We start from the raw sequence: 20114 nt of genomic DNA on the forward strand, positions 1-20114 counted from the left end.
TCTTTCAGCAAGGAGACACAAAGGAGAGACAACCTACTCTCTTATCTAAGGCAAGGGCCCAGGATGCTGCACCCCATTTGAATGAGGAGGGGGAAATGTTAGATGGAGAGTTTATCTCTCAGCAAGTTCCCAGCAAGAACAGTGACTGCCACAAGAACAGTGACCGCCCCAAGGACAGAAGGTTGCTAACCTACCTATCCACAGGGCATTCCCACAGCCAGCCCTGCCTAGCTCCCACTGGAAAACCAAGACAGGCTTTGGTGCAGGAAGTGCAGCTGTCAAGTTTAACTCTGACTTCAGGTTGAAATCTTGCAAATCTTCTCAAATTCACATTCACTTAAATACACTGTGTAAAATTGATTACTGTGGGAGCACAGAACCATACTAAAAATCTGGTTTGATTCACAGAGGAGGTGAGTTCAGCACAGGTTCAAAAAACCCTGTAGCCAGAGGCCTTTCCTGAGTGTGTGCAGACCAGCAGGCATCAACTCCCCCAGCACACATGGTGCCAAGGCCAAGGGTTTCATCTTGTGCAGGGAGCCCAGTGCCCACCCACCCACTCAGTGCTGAAGCACCACACCTGCTGTGTCTTGGGAGGTAATATGACTCCGCACGGATGTCACTTGCTATCCAGGTCATTTGCTGCCAGCACTTCCTCACTATACCCACTGGAAGGGCTCGGAGACATACTTGTCATTATTGCTTGATGCCTTTGCAGAGAACTCAACCAAAAACCGCTTGAGGGAAAAAATCCCTGAGTAAGACTGATTTTTTATAACCATCTTTCAATAAGTGAGTATAGACCCCTCACATATCCTTAAATTATATATCATTTATTGAAATATAGAGATCTTAATTTACAAGATTTTTTCAAAGACAAAATATCAACAGGGGCATTTTTGAAATACATTTTGTGCCTACCACCACTCAGGCCAGTTTGCCCTTCTTCAAACATTTCACAACAGCCATCATTTTGGAAACACTTCCTTTTTTATTATTCTAAAATATAACTTTTGGACATTCAAAGTGCAACAGTTAACGTGCCTGTGGAATATATCACAGTAAAAAAAAATATAAACAAAGGCAGTGATATAGCTGTCATAAATGTTTTGGCAGTATTCTAGAAGTCTATATAAAAATACTTATATACATATTGATGTATAACATCATCATATCTCACGTCCTTCATCATGTAATAGGACCATTTTGTACAAGTTGCAGACCACGCTGTAAGGAATTGGTTGGCCATTCCAAATCAAAAGCTGCATTTCATAGGATAACACTGATTGTCGTTATACAATTACTGTAGCAAAAGGTTTGGGAATATCTCTTCCAGTGGCTTCTCAAAAAGTAAGCCGTAAAAAAAAAAGTCTGTAATACTGATAATATTGTGAAACTAAACAATTCATCCTCTCACACTTCTCCCTCTATAGTAAATCCTCTGTCTTCCTCTCCTTCTCATTCCAGTTTCCAGGCCAGCTTATCTGATTCCAAGCCTGCAGTGAGTTGGGTTTGGCTAGACCCCTGCCATGGATGCAATTCATCTGCAAAATACTATGACAAGATGGAGAATTAACATTACCGTGTACCAGAAAGTGAGCCAGCTCTGGTTCACCATTTGAGTCTAGCCTGAGATGCACTGTGAGATACAGAATGAAGCTGGTGAGGGGAAGGCAAATCTGCATGAAAATGTCCTTAGATTCCAGTAACTGATATAGTAAAACATGCTGGGGCTGATTTTCAAACCCTGAAGAACACTAGGCCATGTGCAAAAATGCAGGTGAAATTGCTTGCCTAATTTGAATGTCTAGTTGTAAAGACTATACATGCAAATTAAGGCACTTGTGCTCTCAAGTGGCCATACAGATATCTGGGATATCCATAGTTAATTTGTGTTTCCTCAATTCATAGTTCGTAACCGGAGGGAGATTTCACATTGTCTCATCTGTCCTGGCTGCATCAAGAGTCTGTTTCACAGTTGTCCCCATACAGAGCTCAGTGATATGCTTGGCTAAAGCATGGTCCCAGGTAGACACTCGGTCTTGATCTGTCAAAAGTAGAAGTAGAGAATGCACCATCATTCACCATTCCTTCTGATTGTCAGCTTCCGTCGGGGTTGAAAATGTGGGGGCTCGCTTCAGGTCCTGTTTTCACATTTGCTGTGATCTTGTGCGCCGCCTCAGCCAGGTGACAGTTTGAAACCCAGACCCAGAATTATTTGCCTGTGTGGTGTCCCACACCATAACACTGCCAATATTGCATTTGATTTTATTTGGTCCAAAACTGTCCACAATAAGTGAAGTCAAGGGGACTTGCGGAGCTTTTTGTAGGGCCATTTGAAGGTAAACTGTAGTTTAACATGGCAGCATGTTCTGTCAGTCACTGCTGGTCCGTCTTTCACACTTCCTAGGAAAATACTGCAACACAGGAATGAGTTTGCACCACATTTGCATTGGTTATGTTGTAACCGAGGCTGGGCACATCCTAAGAGGTGCTCACTGCACTGAATTAAGGCAAAGTTTGAAAGTTGAGCATCAGAAAGGATGGGGCCCTTGGCAGCGATGTGGCTTTTTTCACATGTAAGTCTTCCAAAGCATCATATCTCAGTAACACATTGTACAGTGATAGCAGTAATCATAATACTTTGCTCATATAAGTGGTGTCAAAAACCAACAATTGCAGACTGAGAACAGGTTCATTTTCATGCACCTTCTTCCAAAAACCACTCCTAGAAGCATTTACCTTTTGTAGTTGCAGTCTGCAAAGACAACAGAGCTTTCTGCTCCTGTTTAAACTTGAAAACTAAGACAAGAATATTTGCTGCAGAATTATTTCTGCTTATTTGAACTCGAGTTTCAGTCTCGTATAGGAGATATGTCTTTATTTCTTGAACAGTTCAAATATCGAATCAGTTCTTCACAGCTAACCCCAGGATAAGATTTTGAGTACCCATGAAACACTAATAATGGGATATTGCTGGTGGTTTATCATAATCTTCCATTCCCCAGCATCTTGGGAATCTGTCATAATTTTTTTTTTTAAATTTAAATTTTTAGAACCTCAGTCAGAGGAAAACTAATTGCTTCTAGTATATCTGATTAGAAAAGCTCCTCAGCTCATTAGAGGAGAAAAAATCTTAAATTTTTTCTCCATTAAAGTAGTTTTAGCTAACCAGAACAATTATCATTCTGTGTAGATCAGAAAAAAAAAAGAATTGTTTCATAAAAATTTTTGGGCTGGAATTTTCTCCCCTGCACTTAAAAAGCTTTTACTGAAGGACAATGGATTTTAAAATATACATTTAGTGTTACTGAAAGCAGTAGTAGTATTATCTTGAAAACAGCTACCTTCTATAGTTAATAAAGACTTACTAGGTTCTAACACCTATTATAGACTGACTTTTAATTATCATTATTATTATCATTATTATTCCCCTTTACTTGCACTAATGGTAAAAAGTAACATGTTTTATAGTACCAGTCAGTCCCTTGTGGTTTTAGACCTTTTTGGTCCAAAAGTGGTTTTTGCATGTTCTTCAATTCACATGATAGTTCAACAGCAGCTGACATTGAGATTGAGGGAGGAAGTACACAAAATTCGTGAGTGACCTCTTCTGAAATCCATGGCATATGTTCAACGTGCACCTCAAAAGATCCTTGAGTAGACAGTTATTTACATAATTACAATGGTGAAGTATTGCTGCAGTGGAAAATTGATCCATCAAAGTCATATGAATGCCCTTGAAACACAGAACTGGTCTGTTTGTGGCCTTTTCCTTCATCCTCCTACCAGTTCGAATGGCAAACAACACTGAGATGCTACTGAAGTACTGCAAGAAGCAACACTAAAAAATCCATCTTCAACATGTCTCTTTCATTTATACTCAGGCTGATTCCTCTGCCCATTTCTGGGAGTTCCTCTCTACAAATCCACCTCCTCTTCACATCCTTGACCTTTCAATAAAGTGGTTTTCTCTGTGGAGCAGAAGTCTGTAGACAACACAGGAAGCTTCCCGTTGTGCAGAGCTGGAATGTGTCGGTGGGGTTACAGGAAGCTGTCCTCCACCAGGTCTGAGGAGTCGATCCCAATGTCATCCATCATGTCAATGTCCTCAATGGTCTCGTCCTCTCTCTTGATGAAGGTAGAGCTACTGGAACCAGTTTCAATGGCACTTTCTTCAGATGTCTGTGAACTGGAAGAGACAAATACCTCAGAGATAAGGTACATGGTGACTGTGGCTGGGTAAATATTCCAGTCTCTAGCAGAACCGAACACTACCACCAGTTTCTTAGGACATGACAAATCTCGTATATCAGAGGTAGTGAATCACCTTGGATTTCAAAGGAGCAGGTTGTTCTTATGTTCCTCCAAGCACTTTCAGCCAGACTCTTGTTGGACAAATAGTTTTATGACACTACTGTGACAATAGGTCACTTAGGTAAATCTAGGGAGGTCAGGTGAAAAGAAGATAGCAATAACAGACAGTAAGAGAACAGAGAGAGGTAATATGTCTTAATTTTGATAGTACTTTTAGGGACTTCTTTCTTCCCTCTCTTGAATAATGCACAAAAATATACCCCAAAAAAAAAATTTCCAGGTTGCTGATTCTATATACTATGAATTAAGTGCTGAATTAAACCTGCGCCATTCACAATTAGCGTCACACAGTGTTGTGTTGTAGTGGAATTGGTCACACAAGTTGACAAGAGAGAAGTAAAGAGTTCTGGATACCCTGCTTTCATAGAAAACTATACCATAGAAGATATTATAAACAACTTCTCCAAAATTTTGAAATTTGTCTCATACAAAAAAATCAATCCTTTGAGATCTCATATGAAGCTCCAAGCTGTTGAGCTGTGGAGGTAAGATGTGCTGCAAAATGTGCCCAGAGAGCTACCAGACAACCATTGTGACTTGACCAAGCTTTTAAGGGAGTCCCAGAAACACGCAGAAGCACCCTACCAACAGTCCCCTTACCCTGGCAACCACAAAACAGGCAAAATTATTTTTTTCACATTGGAAACACTGTGGTCAGTCATGCTACCATATTTATATGCAACTCCCCCAATAAGTAGTTTCAAGAGAGCTAAGGAAACCATTTGCAGAGTATGATGCTGGAAAGTGTAAATGGACATTGCCAAACATGATCCCAAATGGTGACTATGGGCTACGGGATCTGTGAACTGCACCTACCTGTGTCTGTTTCTTTTGCCAAGCTCATCTTCAGAAACAGGGTCAATGTCAGGCAGGGGAATGATGTATCCACTGTCAGCACTCAGCCTCTGCTCATCAAATCCACTCTCCCTGTCCTTTAGCTTGTCTTCGTTCTTGTAGGTTACACCAATGTAAGCATTGTCACAATCCCCTCTCATGCGTGTGACAGCTGGGTGATCACTTTTCAGGAAGTCCAGATGAATCTTCTCATAGCTCTGAAAATAATCATTTCAACCCCCTCATTAGATGCTATTCACTAAGGCTGCCTTTCTTCAGATGGGCAGCTGTGATTCATTAGCCTAGAAAATATTCTGCCCTATGAGCCAGCAACATTGGATAGAGAAGTCCAGAATCTTTAATTGAAGGGAGAAGTGACACCTAAGTTTTAGATGATGCAGGAGCAAATGTAGCAGCACAAAGCAGACAAATAGATGTGAAAGAAGTGTAGGGAGAAGGGAATTAAGGTTGGTGGGGAAAATGAAACACTCAGTGATGGGGCAGACACAACTTGGCCAGAGCTATCAGAGGTATGAGGGGAGAACTTGCTGGCTTCAGGGTCCAAGGAAAGAGACAGGGAGATTATACACATGGGCCAAGAAGTCCCTTTTATAGAATTATTTCACTGCCTACAAAATACCATGAAAATACATAGTTCTCCAGTAGAAAAATTGAGTTGATAGGATTTAATTAGACAGGAAGAGTTCTGCTTCCCAGTTAATACCGCAGAGCTGCTTCTCTCAGTAAGCTCGAATGAAGAAACTGAACGTGCAAGGTCCCCATGCTAATCACACAATTCACATAGGTTAGAATGTGCCGGTTCAGCACTCATGGCTCTGATGGCTGGAACAATTCTTATAATTCCCTCTGAAGCAGTATACAGAAAACACGAAGAAAATTAAAAAGAGCAAACCTTTTTGTACTCTCCAGGCAATAAACTCTCCACAATTTCACTCAAATGGTAGAAAGAAGGTCTCTTCTCTGGTTCACTGTTCCAGCACTTCACCATAATCTCATACCTGCAGATAAGATGGAAACCAATTTAACCAACTAGTAGAGGAACATAACCGACCAAACAGAAACTAAAGCCAAAATTCTCTGGAGACTGGCCAGGTGTGGAAAAGCCAAATGCACACATACACTTCATTGGTAGCATGATCGGGTTTGGCCATTCGGTATCCACTCTTGATCTTATTGTAGAAAGTGGAATCGACCATCATGCCAGGATACGGTGTGCCACCTGCAGACAAAAGAGAAGCAAAAGTACTACTCTGTACTTGCCTATCCATGCGGAGTTCCCAAATACTGTCTTCCTGTTCATGTCACGCAGTGTTAATGCTGTAATTTAACATGACATCAGAATGATTCTTTCTTAGCCAGTGTTTCACATCAGGGCTATTGTCTTGACGACATTAAGCCCTAATGTGAAACGCTGGCTAGGAAAGATTGAAGTAGTTACTAGTTAGAAAAAAAATATTTTTACAGTGTTTATAGAATGTATTGGGGACAGAGAGTGTATGATACCTGGATGAGGTCATCAGCCTGCATTTGGCATGGCTGAGGTCACAGCTCTGCCCTGCCACTGCCTTTCTGTGAGAACTTAGCCCAGATGCTTGCTCTGTCTGGCATTATTGTCTTTGGCACCTGTAGGACAGCTGAGAGTGACACAGCCTGAGTAACACACCTCATCCTGGCTGCAAGCCCAAAGCCTTGGTGTAAGTCCCCTTCGTACCCCACTCGTCCCAGCTGGGCAGCTGGCTTCAGACAATAGCTAACATGTCACATGCATGGGTTGTCAAAAAGTTAGGACTTGGCCCAAGCTGACACAGTTAACTAATAATTTGGGGCTGCAGCACACAGACATCGTTGCACTCATGCTTGGTTGTTGCTGATGTGTAAAAGGGTCATTCAAGCTGAAGTCAGCATGGTAGCAAGATGTTAAAATGTTCTTAACAAACACTGCTGAGGATATGTTTTACCCTCCAAGAAAAAACAACTTTCCCAGATGGAGGAGGCATACAATATTATTACTTCAGAAACCTCAGCCCTTTCAAAAGCAGGATTTTCACCTAAAACTTGGCTTCAGAACCTTCTTTAAAGGTAGGGCAGCAAACTACAGTGCTTCACATCCTGAGCTATCTAACAGCACTCCCATGCCTCCAAGGGGTGTTGGGGAATGGATATTTACAGCATCCTATAATGCCCAGATATTACAGTAATCAATACCATAAATAGTGGTGCAACTGTTGTTTTCTGAGAAGCAGTTATGTGACAACTTATTCTAGAAAATAACATTAGGCTTGGGCTTGCCGTGGGGTAGCAGTAGATCCCATACAGGCATGACTAATTCTGCTGGCAGTAAATCTGGGCAGTGCATGCTCACTGAAGCGGGCCATCGAACCATCCAGGAGGCTAATTAATGAGGCTGATGAGAGAGCCAGGCTGTTCCCAGCTGGGAGCTGTACATTGTCTGTAACTGCTATATATTGTCATAACCACTTTATGCTGCCATAAACCAACTGTGTGAACAGTGTTGACCTGCAAATGAGAAATCAGTGTCCCAGAAGACTGACATTAATTTTCATTCTGTAATGGGACTGAGACAGTCTCTTTTGAAACGGGTATGAAGAGACTGTTTCAAACCAGCTGCTGAGCTGGGCTGCAGCCCCAGGCACCCCATTGCAAGGGAGAAACATGTTCCTTCTCATATTAGACAGAAAATCAATCCTGTTGTGGCACACCAATACTTTTCCACAAAAGATTTTCACACAGTTTTTTTAGTTTTATAGAAAAAAAGTATATTTCAAAAACAAAACCCCCAAACATTCGAACAAAAAATCCTCACCAAAACTAAAGAGAACTTTGGGAGAGTATGGACATTTCACTTCACACGCAACACTGGAATCTGAAGCCCCATATAGAAGAACAACTAAGAGTGGGTTTCACACATATATTTTTATGTGTAGAATTTGAAATACTTCATGTAGAACAGTTTGAATTGAAAAAACTTAATCACTATACATAGGAAAATATTCACGGTACATACCAAGAGAAAATATTTCCCACAGCAGAATGCCGTAAGACCAGACATCACTTAATGTTGTGTACAGGTTGTCAAAAATACTTTCAGGTGCCATCCATTTTACTGGGAGGAAAGTCTGTAACGAAAAGAAAGAAAGCCCAAACACACAGATTAGTCATTAAAGAAATGCCTACCATTGCAATTGTTGTTTGATAGCCAGGACTAACCTCTCCCTATAAGAAAAGTTATATTAACCTTGCTAGTCTTTATTTTTAATTCAATTTAATACAGAGGTACCAGGATGCTACTCGTTGCGCCTCACAAAAACTAGTTAAACCATAACTGTATTCATTTTGTTACTAGCAAATGACCAGTCTGATTGAAGGTATGATGCAAAATCTGGCACTGCTGAACTAGGTCTGATATGTCATTGTTTGACAGTTCCTGAATAATTTATCCAGTCACAAAACTTGCCGGTTAAAAATGTACGACTCCGAAGTACTAAATGTGTACTTTTTGGCTTTAAAACAGAGTCAGAAAAGTTACAGGAATTAATGAACTGAAGATAAATTGTTCTGAGGAGCATTCATCCCAACGGTCAATTACTGTAACCAACACTGAATGGCAAGAACATGAAATAGCATTTAACACCAGCAGTTTTCAGCTCAGTTAAAGCAGAGCTCTGGAGATTAAGTACATACGCTGCCCTTGGAGACATAGTTGGAATCATGCATGATGTCTCTAGCCAGCCCAAAGTCACAGATCTTCACAATTTTTCCTTGAGCCAGGAGGACATTACGAGCGGCCAAGTCACGGTGCACACACTGTATGGAGAAAAATGAAGTTGTTCAAGGACATGCTTATTCCATGGGAGCCATTGCCCTTACAAAAGGGTTGACTTTCTAGGTACAGTCCTAACAAGAACTTCTACTGAACAAGCACCTGCTAACAGGGGCAGGAAGGCACCAGTCCTCAGGACCAGCGAAGTCTCACATGGATGCATTGTAGGGGGGACGCAAAAGTGAGGTCACCCTTTCCCATTGTACCCATCATGTACTAATGATATGCCTATGCTTCTGACCATGCTGGTCTGTGACTGTATGGACCCTTCACCCAGACTCTGCTCTGATCCTCCAACATCTCTGACACCTTGACTCCAGCAGTGCCACTGGATGCAGCAGGAGAAGAGGCCAGACTGCTGCTTTGATTTTTTTCCCACCATGGTGATCTCTATCTCCAGGTAAGTGAAAAAGCTGTCTATATCTCCAAAAAGAATACTATATTGTGTCATATGCTCAAAATCTAATTTAAAACCCATAGCTGCAGAAGAAAATTTTACACCTTTTTCCATTTTACCTGCTTTTTTAAATTTACTTACATTTTTAGAAGCCAAGAATTCCATTCCCCGTGCAACCTGGTAGGTGAAGCTCAGCAAATCCAGTAGGCTGAGGCCCTCTGAACTGTCATCTGAAAGAAGGTTTTTGACTTCTGATTCTATTGAAAAAAGAAGAAAAATATGGTTTTGCTGTGGGGTGTGAAAGTAGCATTCATCTTTCCCTACCTATCATGATTCTGAGATGATGATTTAGAGTACCATGACCAAAACAGTCTTTTCGTAGTAACTATTACCACTTTTAATGTCTGCATCAGTCACTGACACATACTGCATTCTTAAAAACAACCAGGGTTAAATAAAGGTTTTGGGTTTTCTCCTGTCTGTAATTTTTTCCCCTGGGAACGATAGGAAAAAGTAAAGTTAAAAAAGTTTCCTGGAATGTCACACAGGTTGTTTATTCAGTGTGTAGTACAAAAATATTTATTCAGAGGTGATGCCTTCATTAGGATTTTGTGCATGCATGTACATTTTTATCTGTTTATTTTTGCTGAATGTTGTTGTTTCCTAGGAATTATTCACTGGGCCTAATCCAACACCAGCAAAAAGGGTCAGGAATTCTATGGCAACAGATCTTATTTCTTTCATGAAAAATGTCAGAAAAAAACAGTCAAAAATTCAGTGATTCATTTTCCCCGACTGTCCTAGAGCACAACATGAGTGCGTAAGTCTGCCATGTAAATCTGGGACTGGATATGGTTCCGTTTCTGGGGCCTGGAGGCAGAAGTGACAGTGTCTGTTTTTAAACAAAAGCATATTTGCTTTCTGAGAACAGGGACAGGGAATGGATGCATTCATTAGCTTCATTACATAATCCAGGAAAGTATTTGGGAGTGTTCTGGGTTTGGTAAGTTTCAGTTAATGTGAAATGTAAGTGGAAACAGAACAATATAAACTACTATTATTATTGGTCATTGCTATTGCTCAAAATCCTTCAAACTACAAGACTGATAAAATCACTGCCTCCAAAGAGTGCCTACAGCCCCATTGCAGAGCACAACCACCCAGCGCTTCAGCACAGAAACAAATACGCAACTGGATCCCTTCTGCTCCAGCAACAAGCACTCCTACCCCCAGAGCATAATGGAAGAGCACAACCACAAGCTTTTAGCTTACAGCTTATGCTCTTGCTGAACAGAGCTAAGCAGTTTGTGTGCATTTAGAGGACAAAAATAAGATATGTGTTTACACTAGAGTAATTTGTATTAATGATATATGCAGAAGGGACAGTCCTACATTACCTGTCATGGATTTCTTTTTATACGAAGCAGGCCGATCATACACAGATCTCTGAATATCAGAGTATTTAGAGCCCTCCTTCCTCTCCAGCATTGGCACATACTGAGTGGTATCAGCTTGTTTCATGTCCATGTATTCTCCAGTGTTTTCAAACGATAATATCACGTAACTGAAATTGGAAAAAAAAGTACAAGTGTATTCAGCTAGTGACTTCCCTGTCACAGCATGCATGTATCTAACAGTTCGCTTAAGGTGTACCACTGTACTGATGTGAAATCCAACATCTGGCTTCTTGTTAGGGAATACATATATATACATATATATCATTACCACATATCATATATATAACATAACCATCACTTATTAATACATGTTACTGTGTATCCTGTAGTCAAACACAAGCACTTCAAATGTAGGCTTTTGCCAACAGTCAGGTATGTAACCATGCCTTATGTCCCAAAATCCCACTGAACTCAAGTATCACTACCTAGGGCTTTTAGCTCAAAGTATTCCAAATGATAGATGTAATTTATTCACCCAGACAGTTTGCATCAAATCCAGTCCTGCTGAACAAACCCATGCCCAGATGAATAGTCCTGGCTTTACTCAGCTACCAAGTCAGTTATCTACTTGTCTGAGTGGTTTTTTGAATGAATCTCTGTTTACCTTTTAAATCCTGGCTAGTTTTATGGCATTGCTTTATTGCTCAATGCATGATGACAAAATTCCTCAACCATCGTCTGGAAAAAGCTATGGGATGAACATTAACCATTAGGAAACTGTCGAGAGTGGCTATTGGTAGATAAAGGAGAGGACCTGAGCTTGGAGAACAAGCTCTGCCAGATTGTTTGAATGGAAGGAGTTTTAGACAGTGGAAATTCCCCAAGCATGGAAACAAGCAGACAGGTAGATGCCCTTTACTTTTAAAAGTTTGGTGTGTAGAGCCAAAAGGATATTAAAAAAAAAAAAAAAGAAACACTGGGCTGTGATTTATTAACAAAAATCTTCTTTGGGATGTCAGGGTGTCTATGGAGAAACCACAGGGGTCCTTAGACTGCAGGCATCTCTACATGCAGGTAACACAAATCCAGGACAGGAAGACTGAACAAGAACTATTGAAACCTTCCCAGACCTATGAAACCTGACAAATAAAGGTCTAACGAGAAAAACTAGGGAGGGCTTTAAACCAATGAATGAGAGTAATGGAATAAGGGTTAATAGTGACTTAAGTCCTTAAGTTGCATATCAGGTATTTCTTTTTTCCTTTTTTTCCCAACCTTCTTGTGCTTTCATCAGCAGGGTTCATCCCAAAGATATCCAAATCTTTTTTTGGCTTTTCTGGGTGTCGGTTCAGGAAGTTGTCCCTGTTCTTATGCAAGTAGTTCACCAGATCACCATAAAAACAGTATTCAGTAATGATGTAAATAGGACCTGTTAAAATAAAGCAAAATTATGCATTATGAGTGGGGTCTTTGAAAAACAGAAACAAACACAAAAAGACTCCAAAAGTAGTAGAAAATGGAGTTGTGAGTTAATGCATTTCTATCTATTAAGTTATGACTGCAATTATTACCAAATATCAGGCAGGTTTCTGAAACCTATATTTGTTTATATTTGTTGGTAAATCCTTTACTTGAAACCTGTGTTTATGCCTGGAAATAGAACACAAACTTTTCTAAACAATGTCAGAACAATAATATAAGAGCAAACATTTACTTGAAAGCCTTCGGGTACACAATATAGTAAAAAAAGTGCTCCGAATTAAATTTGTACAATTTTATAAGATCTGGCAGTTAGAATATGTAGCCAATGTTATCCAAACAGAGGAGCAGTTGGTTAGATAATCTCCTGCCTGGATTCTGCCCCGTTGGAGCTCTCCTCCCAATCTCCTGCCCTACCTTTGTTGTGTCTATGATTACATGGTGCAAAAGAAAAGGTCCTTAGTAAACTAACAGGCAAGACTAAATAAAATGTTTAAAATGCATCAATAAGCATTTGTTCGCTGTGGGAAAGAAAGCTGGGAAAGTACTAGAAGTTATACCTAGGCATTTAACAGTCTACAGAGCTACAAATACATGAAGATTACATAAAAAGCCAAAAATCTTTAGGCATCGATGTGCTTGTTAAGTGCTGAATGATGACCCCACAGCAAACCTTTATTTTGTCAACCAAACCCACCTGATTTCGTACAAGCTCCAAGCAGATTTACAATATTGAGGTGGGGGCCAAGATGTGTCATTATCTTCAGTTCAGACATGAGTGCCTGTTTTTCACTGGATCTAGCTGTAGCTGTAGAAAAAACACAGTAGCCACTCAGTGGGAGCAATCACCTTTTTCATATTAACAAACAATTTCTCCTTGCTTGCCTCATTGGAGCATTGCTGCCATGGTTTCTTGAAGAAGACCATATCCTTTACTTGATAAGTGTCTTTCTTGGGACTTGGAGAGGAGTCACGAATGATTAATAAGGGACTCACTTGATGTGGCTCAGTAGCTGACCCAGTCTGTTTGTTCCTCTCCAGGGGTGTAGTGTGGCACAGAAGCACTCTACAAGCTGCTCATTCAACACAAGCAAGCGCCCCATGGCTCCTACAGAATCACTGCATCAGATTCTCAGTTCTCATGAACTAGGAAATCTTCAGTGAACTTAAGATTCTTACACAAGACCTGCCTATTTCCCTTTGTTGTGTAGCTCTCATCTGTTCACAGACATTCATGGTTACTTTAGCTTTCTCAGTATTTGTTGAGTTATTGTGGCTGCTCAGCTAAACCTGAACTTTGGATGTTTTCAAAAGCCATGTACCTTCATGCTTGAAATGCCATAAAACAATCTAACATATAATTTTAAAATCCAGTCATCCCACCATTCATTTTCAACTTTAGATATGAAGAATTAATTTATAACAAGCAATGTTTGAATAACCCTGTGGGAACCTGCCCTACCTAGCTTGGGAAATGGAACCATGATGACTTACGTTTCAGCATTTTCACAGCTACTTTCATCACTGGCTGAGAGCGACTCAGTCCATATGCAGTCCCTTCAACTACTTTTCCAAATGCACCCGAACCAAGGATCCGACCTGAACACAAAGGAGAGCATTATTTATTTCAGAAAGTAACAGCAATTCAGCTCCTTTCCTGTCTCCATTCCTCTGCAAGTTGATTCTTGTGTGGAAAGGGCACATTCCCTTAGCCAGACCACTGGTATTATTTCTATTCCTGTTGTTTCTAAGCAGAAAAAGCAGATATGAAATACTGTCATTAAGTACAATTCTTAAAAAGATGCAAGCAAACATCAAGAGCACACCTGCACCTGGAAGCTCAGCTCATTGAAATTCATTTCTTCCTGTACCCTGCCATCTTCACTTTATCCTCTCTAATCATGGCTTGTCCTAGGCTCAAGCTGACCTCTTTGCCTCAGTCATCACCTGATTAAAATATAGGTGTGTACCTGACTTACAAATCTGAATTGGGTCCCTCAGCTGTAGTTTTGTTCTATTATGTAATGCTGGATACATCCAGCAGTAAAATGGACTAAAGCACATCAACAGCACATTCAGAAATAGACAGGCAGGACCACTGCAGATCTGCAAGAAGCTGAAATGCATGTTGACCATGTATGAAGGGAGACTTCTCTGAAGTTTAATGTACAAGTGTGTTTCATCTGCTGGAATAAATTGTATTGCAAATTTCCAAGTGCTGCAATGAAACACCTAATATTTATAGATCCTTTACTCTTCCCACAAATCACTTTAGACAAAAATTTTGGATTAATATATCCTGTCTTCTAATATGGATACAGTCTCCAGAAGAATTGTGTACAGATTGAGCAATATTTTAGAGAAAAATGAACTGTACAAACATACTCCAAAATACTGTATTTCATAGCTTCTGCATTGAAAACCAAGTTCATCAAGGCAACACTTAGTGAATGAACCTGCATGAGGTCCAGATGCCAGAATATAATCATATGCCTGACAAGCTGTCACTTTGATTTTATGTTACTTTTTGACTTTGAGCACAGAAAGAATTAATAGTGACTTTTACTATGGAGATAAAGCATTTTGTCTTTGACATTCGTTTGCAGTTTGAACTTGTCACCTTTTACACTTCTGAAGGTGTTATCTGGCATGCAATGCCATATGTTTCTGTTATCCTCTAGTTACTACCCCCACTTTTATTGTACACATGCTTTTGAAAGAAAATTTCCAGCCTAACAATATCTACACCATTAACAAGCACAAGAAATGGTTAGAGAATGCTTAGCTGAGTTAACACTGACAAACCTCTCCAAAATTATGACAGCATAGTTTGTCATGCCCACAGAAACTACGTGATTTCTTTTCAAGATTCCCATGCTCCAAAGGTTGTCCTTTCCAATCAGAATGTGAGAAAGCTTCACACTAAATTTCAGACTAATTCAAACAACACGAGTCTGAAATTTGGCCCCTGAAACTTTTCAGACTAAAGGCCTGGGAGCCATATGGCAGGATGCAGCCCTTCAGAATGTGATGGCATTTGCTGATGCTCCTTGATCTTATTGTCTTCACAAGCCAATTCCTCCCCAAAACCATATTGTCAGCTGAGCATGAGGCACACATCTCCCTCTCCATCACCTCTGCTGGGCTGGGGTGCATGTGGAGACAGTGAGAGCACTTCCGGAGTGGCAGGGAGCCATCACTGCTATTTCCCCTTTTCAACCCTCTCTGCAGATGTAGCCCAAGCCCCATTTCTTTTACATTTGAAATTTGGAGCCAGGTGGGAGCTAACTGTTCAAGAACTGGAAGCATCTGTAATGCCATCGTATTCTTGATGAGTGCTTCATTGAAGCTCAAAATTATAGTGGGAGTTTACTTTTCAGTATAAAGGCACTGCTATGACCTGCTTGCTGAAGGAGCAATGCTGCTTCACCACCATAGGGGGACTGTGCAGACACAGCAGCAGCTCAACACCCCTCAAACTAATGGAGGAACAGCAGCTGATTCAGCCTCTGTACCCATCCACAGAGCTTATCTGCTGTGGCTGCCAGAGAGGTGCTGCTTCTCTGCTCAGAGAACAGAAATACAAAGGTGAAGTCTGTGAATTTGTTCCAGATGCAACCATCTCAGCTGGGTGCTTCTTTTGCTAAAATTGACCTGGGATAATCAACCCACCCCAAATGAAGCAATAAGTCTCTTGGTCTATATTAAAAGCCAAACAAGCGTCAAACTTTATAATCTACCCAGTCTAGACTCATGAAATTAGGTACCACATCTCTGAGTGCTGTGTGACTTGAATCTTAACTTGCCTTTTTCAAATGGGCATGGGTCTGATTCTGTGTCAGACCAGCATTTCATTTTGTTGAGGTCACCAGGACAAATGAGTGGCTTGCTGGGAAGTGATGAGAGCAATTCTGCTGTCTCTGTACAGCCACCCTAGTATCCTGAGCAGCAGCACTCAGACCCCATTCCTCAAAAGGTGCTGCTCTCAGCTCTGTCAGCTAGACAAGGAGGTCCAAGTCCTGCTGGAACCTCACTAATTCTCAGCAGAGCCAGGAGAAGGCAGTGGTGTTCAAACAGCTCATGGCATTACTGCACTGTTCCTTCTGGTACACATCTCCTGGACTTGCACCAGTTAATGGGCCCTTTAAACAGCAGTATCAGCATGGCAGATACTGTGGATCAGTGAGTGCAAAGGGAAATTTGCAGTGTAACCCAAATTTATCAATTGAGGCTCCATCCAGCCAATGTTCAGAGTTGGCATTTAACACAGCACTGCACTCCAGGAACTACTGGCTAGAAAAAACAAATAAATGCCAGCTGGCTTACACAGCTAGGATGAGAAACACTCATCTGGCTGAGCCGAAATGGGTTTGTAACCTGCTTCAGAGCCTTCCTGAACTAAAGGTGTAATTGCTTTGCTGTCATCTCCCACTTAGATAAGAGAAAATCCACACAAACCAGAATTGTCAGCCCTGGAAACAAAAGAGGGTCCCCCCTCACCAGCAAGAATTTAATATGACAGAAGTGCCAGCGGGTAAGTATGTCAAGAAAAGCACTTGTGCAATCCAGATTGCCAAAAGGATATGGAGCATTGGGTTTTAAAGTTACTGACTATTCTGAATACACTTGTAAACAAGAAAGCATTAAAGCAGGCTGGTGCTCATGAGTCAGAGGGAGACAAAGTCACAGAGGTGGTCTTTAACAACTCAGATCTGACAAATCCTATTTAGGCATATAATTAAAGTCTGGGTTGTAATAACATAATTCCATAAAACATCCACCCTCCTCTAGTCTTCAATTAGCAACATGAATTTAATTAAAGGATATTGTTCCTGAACCAGAAATTTTTGTCTTGCTTCTTTCAAGAATTAACTCTTTCTCTCTGATGGTGAAGAACTACACCAGGGGAGTATGTTGAAATATATCAAACAAAAGACATTTCTTCTTCTTCTCCTCTGTTTTGTGATACAATTTGGTGCACAGATATCTCCAAGAGAGGCAAGCCTTGTATGTTTAAAGCACTATTTGGATAGAACATTAAAATCTTCTATAGTCATTACTCTTTCAATTGATATAAAAGCGAGATTGGGCCAGCCTTGAGGAAGTAATTACGACTGAATTCTGTATGAATTCCAATGAGGAACAGCAAAGCAAGAAAGCAGAAGGGGAAGGAAGAAGGACAGTAGCCACAAAAATATGCAGTTACTCAGCACTGATATGTGCGTGGCATGGATTAATAATTGAAAAAATATTTTTAATAAAACTACATAACTAGTTGCAGATTTTCTTGGCCTCTGCATGTAAGTATATAAATGTCTTGCGATAAAATATACTGACATCCTTCTTGTGGATGCCTTAGCAGAAGTGAGTGTTGAAAAGGGCATTTAACACTGAGACAGTCCCCTAAGTCACATAGGGGTGGACACTGCACACAGGGCATGTGGAGGAGAACTAGAATGGAGGCACAGGAGACACTAACACAAAGACCTCAGGGCTGATGCCACTGTAGAAGAAGAAGATCAGGAAGGAGAACTGAGGAGAACAGACAGACACAGAGAGACTGTGGACTTTGTGGCCATAACTTCCATTGCAAATCCTGCAGAGACCTCAGAATGGTCATTAAATTTCTCCCCAAAGAAGGGTGAGGTTATTCCCTTACAGAAAACTTACCAAGCACTAACCCATCTCGAGGAAACTCCCATCTGGAGTCATAAGGCAGTTGCATTGGGTCCACATAAATATACTCGTGGCCATCAGGGCTGATAGACTCAATGACTCTCCATCTAATCTCATATCTCGGCTTCTGCAGAGCACATTGAATGCAAAACCAAGCATTAGTCCTGTACCCAACTTTAGAGCAGATCAAAACCCAGCAGGACTCAGCACCCAAACTGAAATACTTTTCTACATTACCTGTTTCCATATGATGACCAGGACAATCAGTGAAATTATCACGATCACTAACAGCACTAAGACAGCAGCAGCCACCGTTAGCTCTGATCTCAAGGCTGTGGAGTAAGAAGATAGACCATATTTTCCTCCTGAACCACAAGGAACATCACACACATAAGACTCTCCTATCACTGCAGTTGCCATGTCCTGCAGAAGTGGCAGGAGCAGTTCCTGAGGCTGGTGACTGTAAAGTCTTTCCAAGGCCAGAACTGCTCTGCCATCTTGTTTCAAAACCAAATGCAGATAGTCTAGAAGAATGTCCCATAGCCAGTGCTAATAAAATGGCAAAATGAATTATGGAGCCACATAGTAAGCAAAAAGCAGATGCACCATAAAGACCTGTAAAATGCCTTACCCTCAGAAGTTCCAGGGTGGGAAAAAAATCCAATTTAATTCACTATCTACAACAATTCACATTTTTAGCCATTAGGAAAACTGGGGTGAGTTAGAGGAGGGTCGGACTGGCTGCTGAAATTGCATAGAAGGACAAAGCAAACTCACTGGGAGCCACAAGCTTCAGTTCTCGAGTAACAGCACCAAGGTCATTCCTTGCCACACATCGCACCGCCAGGGTTTCCTCTACCTTCTGGAAGGTCACCTGGCTTTCCACCATATTTTTCTCATCCAGGTGGGCTTCCATGTGAATATCAGAGATATTGTTAGTCAAAAGAGTCCATGAGGTGTCATTGCTGCACCTGCAGAGAAGAATAATGGGGGAAATAGGCATTTGGTTTAAGTATGGGTAAATAAGAGTGAACAGAACAAAAATTACCTTTCCCTGCAAATTTCTTCTGACAACAATACATTTAAGGGCCAGAAGGGTCTTTAGATTGCCTCTGTGAAAAACCTGCACCTTTCTTCCCTCAAAATAATTTGCATACTGATCCTCCTTACTGTTGATTAGAGGGCCCAACAATGCAGCCCAGCAGGTCTGGTAGAGATAGACCTTGGTGTCACTGTGTATCCAGTGGAGTTATGGCACTGGATGGATCTCTATTTCTCACAGAATCCTTAGCACTGGACAAGGCTTCTGGGGGCAGGGCTAGGAGGACAACCGTCCCACCAGGCAGTAAGTAGTTTCAGCACAGTAAGAGGAGAACCCAGCCTCCTAGCCTTCTTCCATGCATCATCTACCCCTCCCTGTTGGATAATATCCTAAGGAAAAAAGCAGCTTTCCAGTACACACAGAAAGAGCCAGTATAGAACTAGCAAAAATGGGAGCAATTACACCACATGTCTAAAATACTTAGAAGGTGAAAATTATAATTAGGGGGGAATAATTACAAGTGAAAATATAGAAACACACAGGAGTGGTAATGAGGCAGACTGAACTGTTTGGGAAATTAAAAATATTCCCTGAATGGAGGGACAGCTACTTCTCAAAATCCTTACTCAAACCAGGACTGTGAAATCCACAGAGTTGGCTTATTGAACAGAAAGCTAATTATGTTAAGCTAATTGAGGATACAAGTCATTTTTCAGATAAGAAACCACCCATTCCTCTTACTTTTTAATGTCCTTGCAAACCAGCCATTCCACATCGGGAAGTGGGGTCCCCTCTGCCAAGCATCTCACTGTCTGCCCACCTGCAGAGCCATGGTGATCATCCACAAGGGCTGAGATCAGAGCTGGAACTGGGAAGGAGTCAGAAGTTTGTTAAACTATTTGTCAGTGCCTACAAAAAAAACAACTTCAAATTTCAAAGCAGGACAGGTGTTGTTTGGCCAACATCTTAGCGAGAGCTACAGGCACAGACTCATCCAGGAGGTGCTTGTCTCCTGTAGGACAGAGTGGATTCTAGGCCAGAGCAATGAGA

At 41.1% G+C, this 20114-nt stretch overlaps 1 protein-coding gene across 1 annotated transcript in view; it reads right to left on the reverse strand.

Moving 5' to 3' along the window:
* Window positions 1–812: 812 nt before the first annotated feature.
* Window positions 813–20114, reverse strand: part of PDGFRA (platelet derived growth factor receptor alpha) — a 35048-nt gene continuing 15746 nt past the window's right edge. The window contains exons 9-23 of the mRNA XM_042053396.1: window positions 19806–19932; window positions 18800–18993; window positions 18260–18354; window positions 18017–18149; window positions 13841–13945; window positions 13044–13154; window positions 12143–12296; window positions 10868–11034; window positions 9612–9727; window positions 8935–9057; window positions 8258–8369; window positions 6352–6451; window positions 6125–6230; window positions 5194–5429; window positions 813–4192 (exon numbers count right to left, since the gene is read on the reverse strand). Coding sequence (XP_041909330.1) covers window positions 4045–4192; window positions 5194–5429; window positions 6125–6230; window positions 6352–6451; window positions 8258–8369; window positions 8935–9057; window positions 9612–9727; window positions 10868–11034; window positions 12143–12296; window positions 13044–13154; window positions 13841–13945; window positions 18017–18149; window positions 18260–18354; window positions 18800–18993; window positions 19806–19932 — 2027 coding nt within the window. The 3' untranslated portion in view covers window positions 813–4044. The remainder of the gene's footprint in view (window positions 4193–5193; window positions 5430–6124; window positions 6231–6351; window positions 6452–8257; window positions 8370–8934; window positions 9058–9611; window positions 9728–10867; window positions 11035–12142; window positions 12297–13043; window positions 13155–13840; window positions 13946–18016; window positions 18150–18259; window positions 18355–18799; window positions 18994–19805; window positions 19933–20114) is intronic.

Source organism: Corvus kubaryi, unplaced genomic scaffold, assembly GCF_017639235.1.
Source record: "Corvus kubaryi isolate FWS band 111438036 unplaced genomic scaffold, C.kubaryi_AGA036_p1.0 split1-131, whole genome shotgun sequence".
NCBI lineage: Eukaryota > Metazoa > Chordata > Aves > Passeriformes > Corvidae > Corvus > Corvus kubaryi.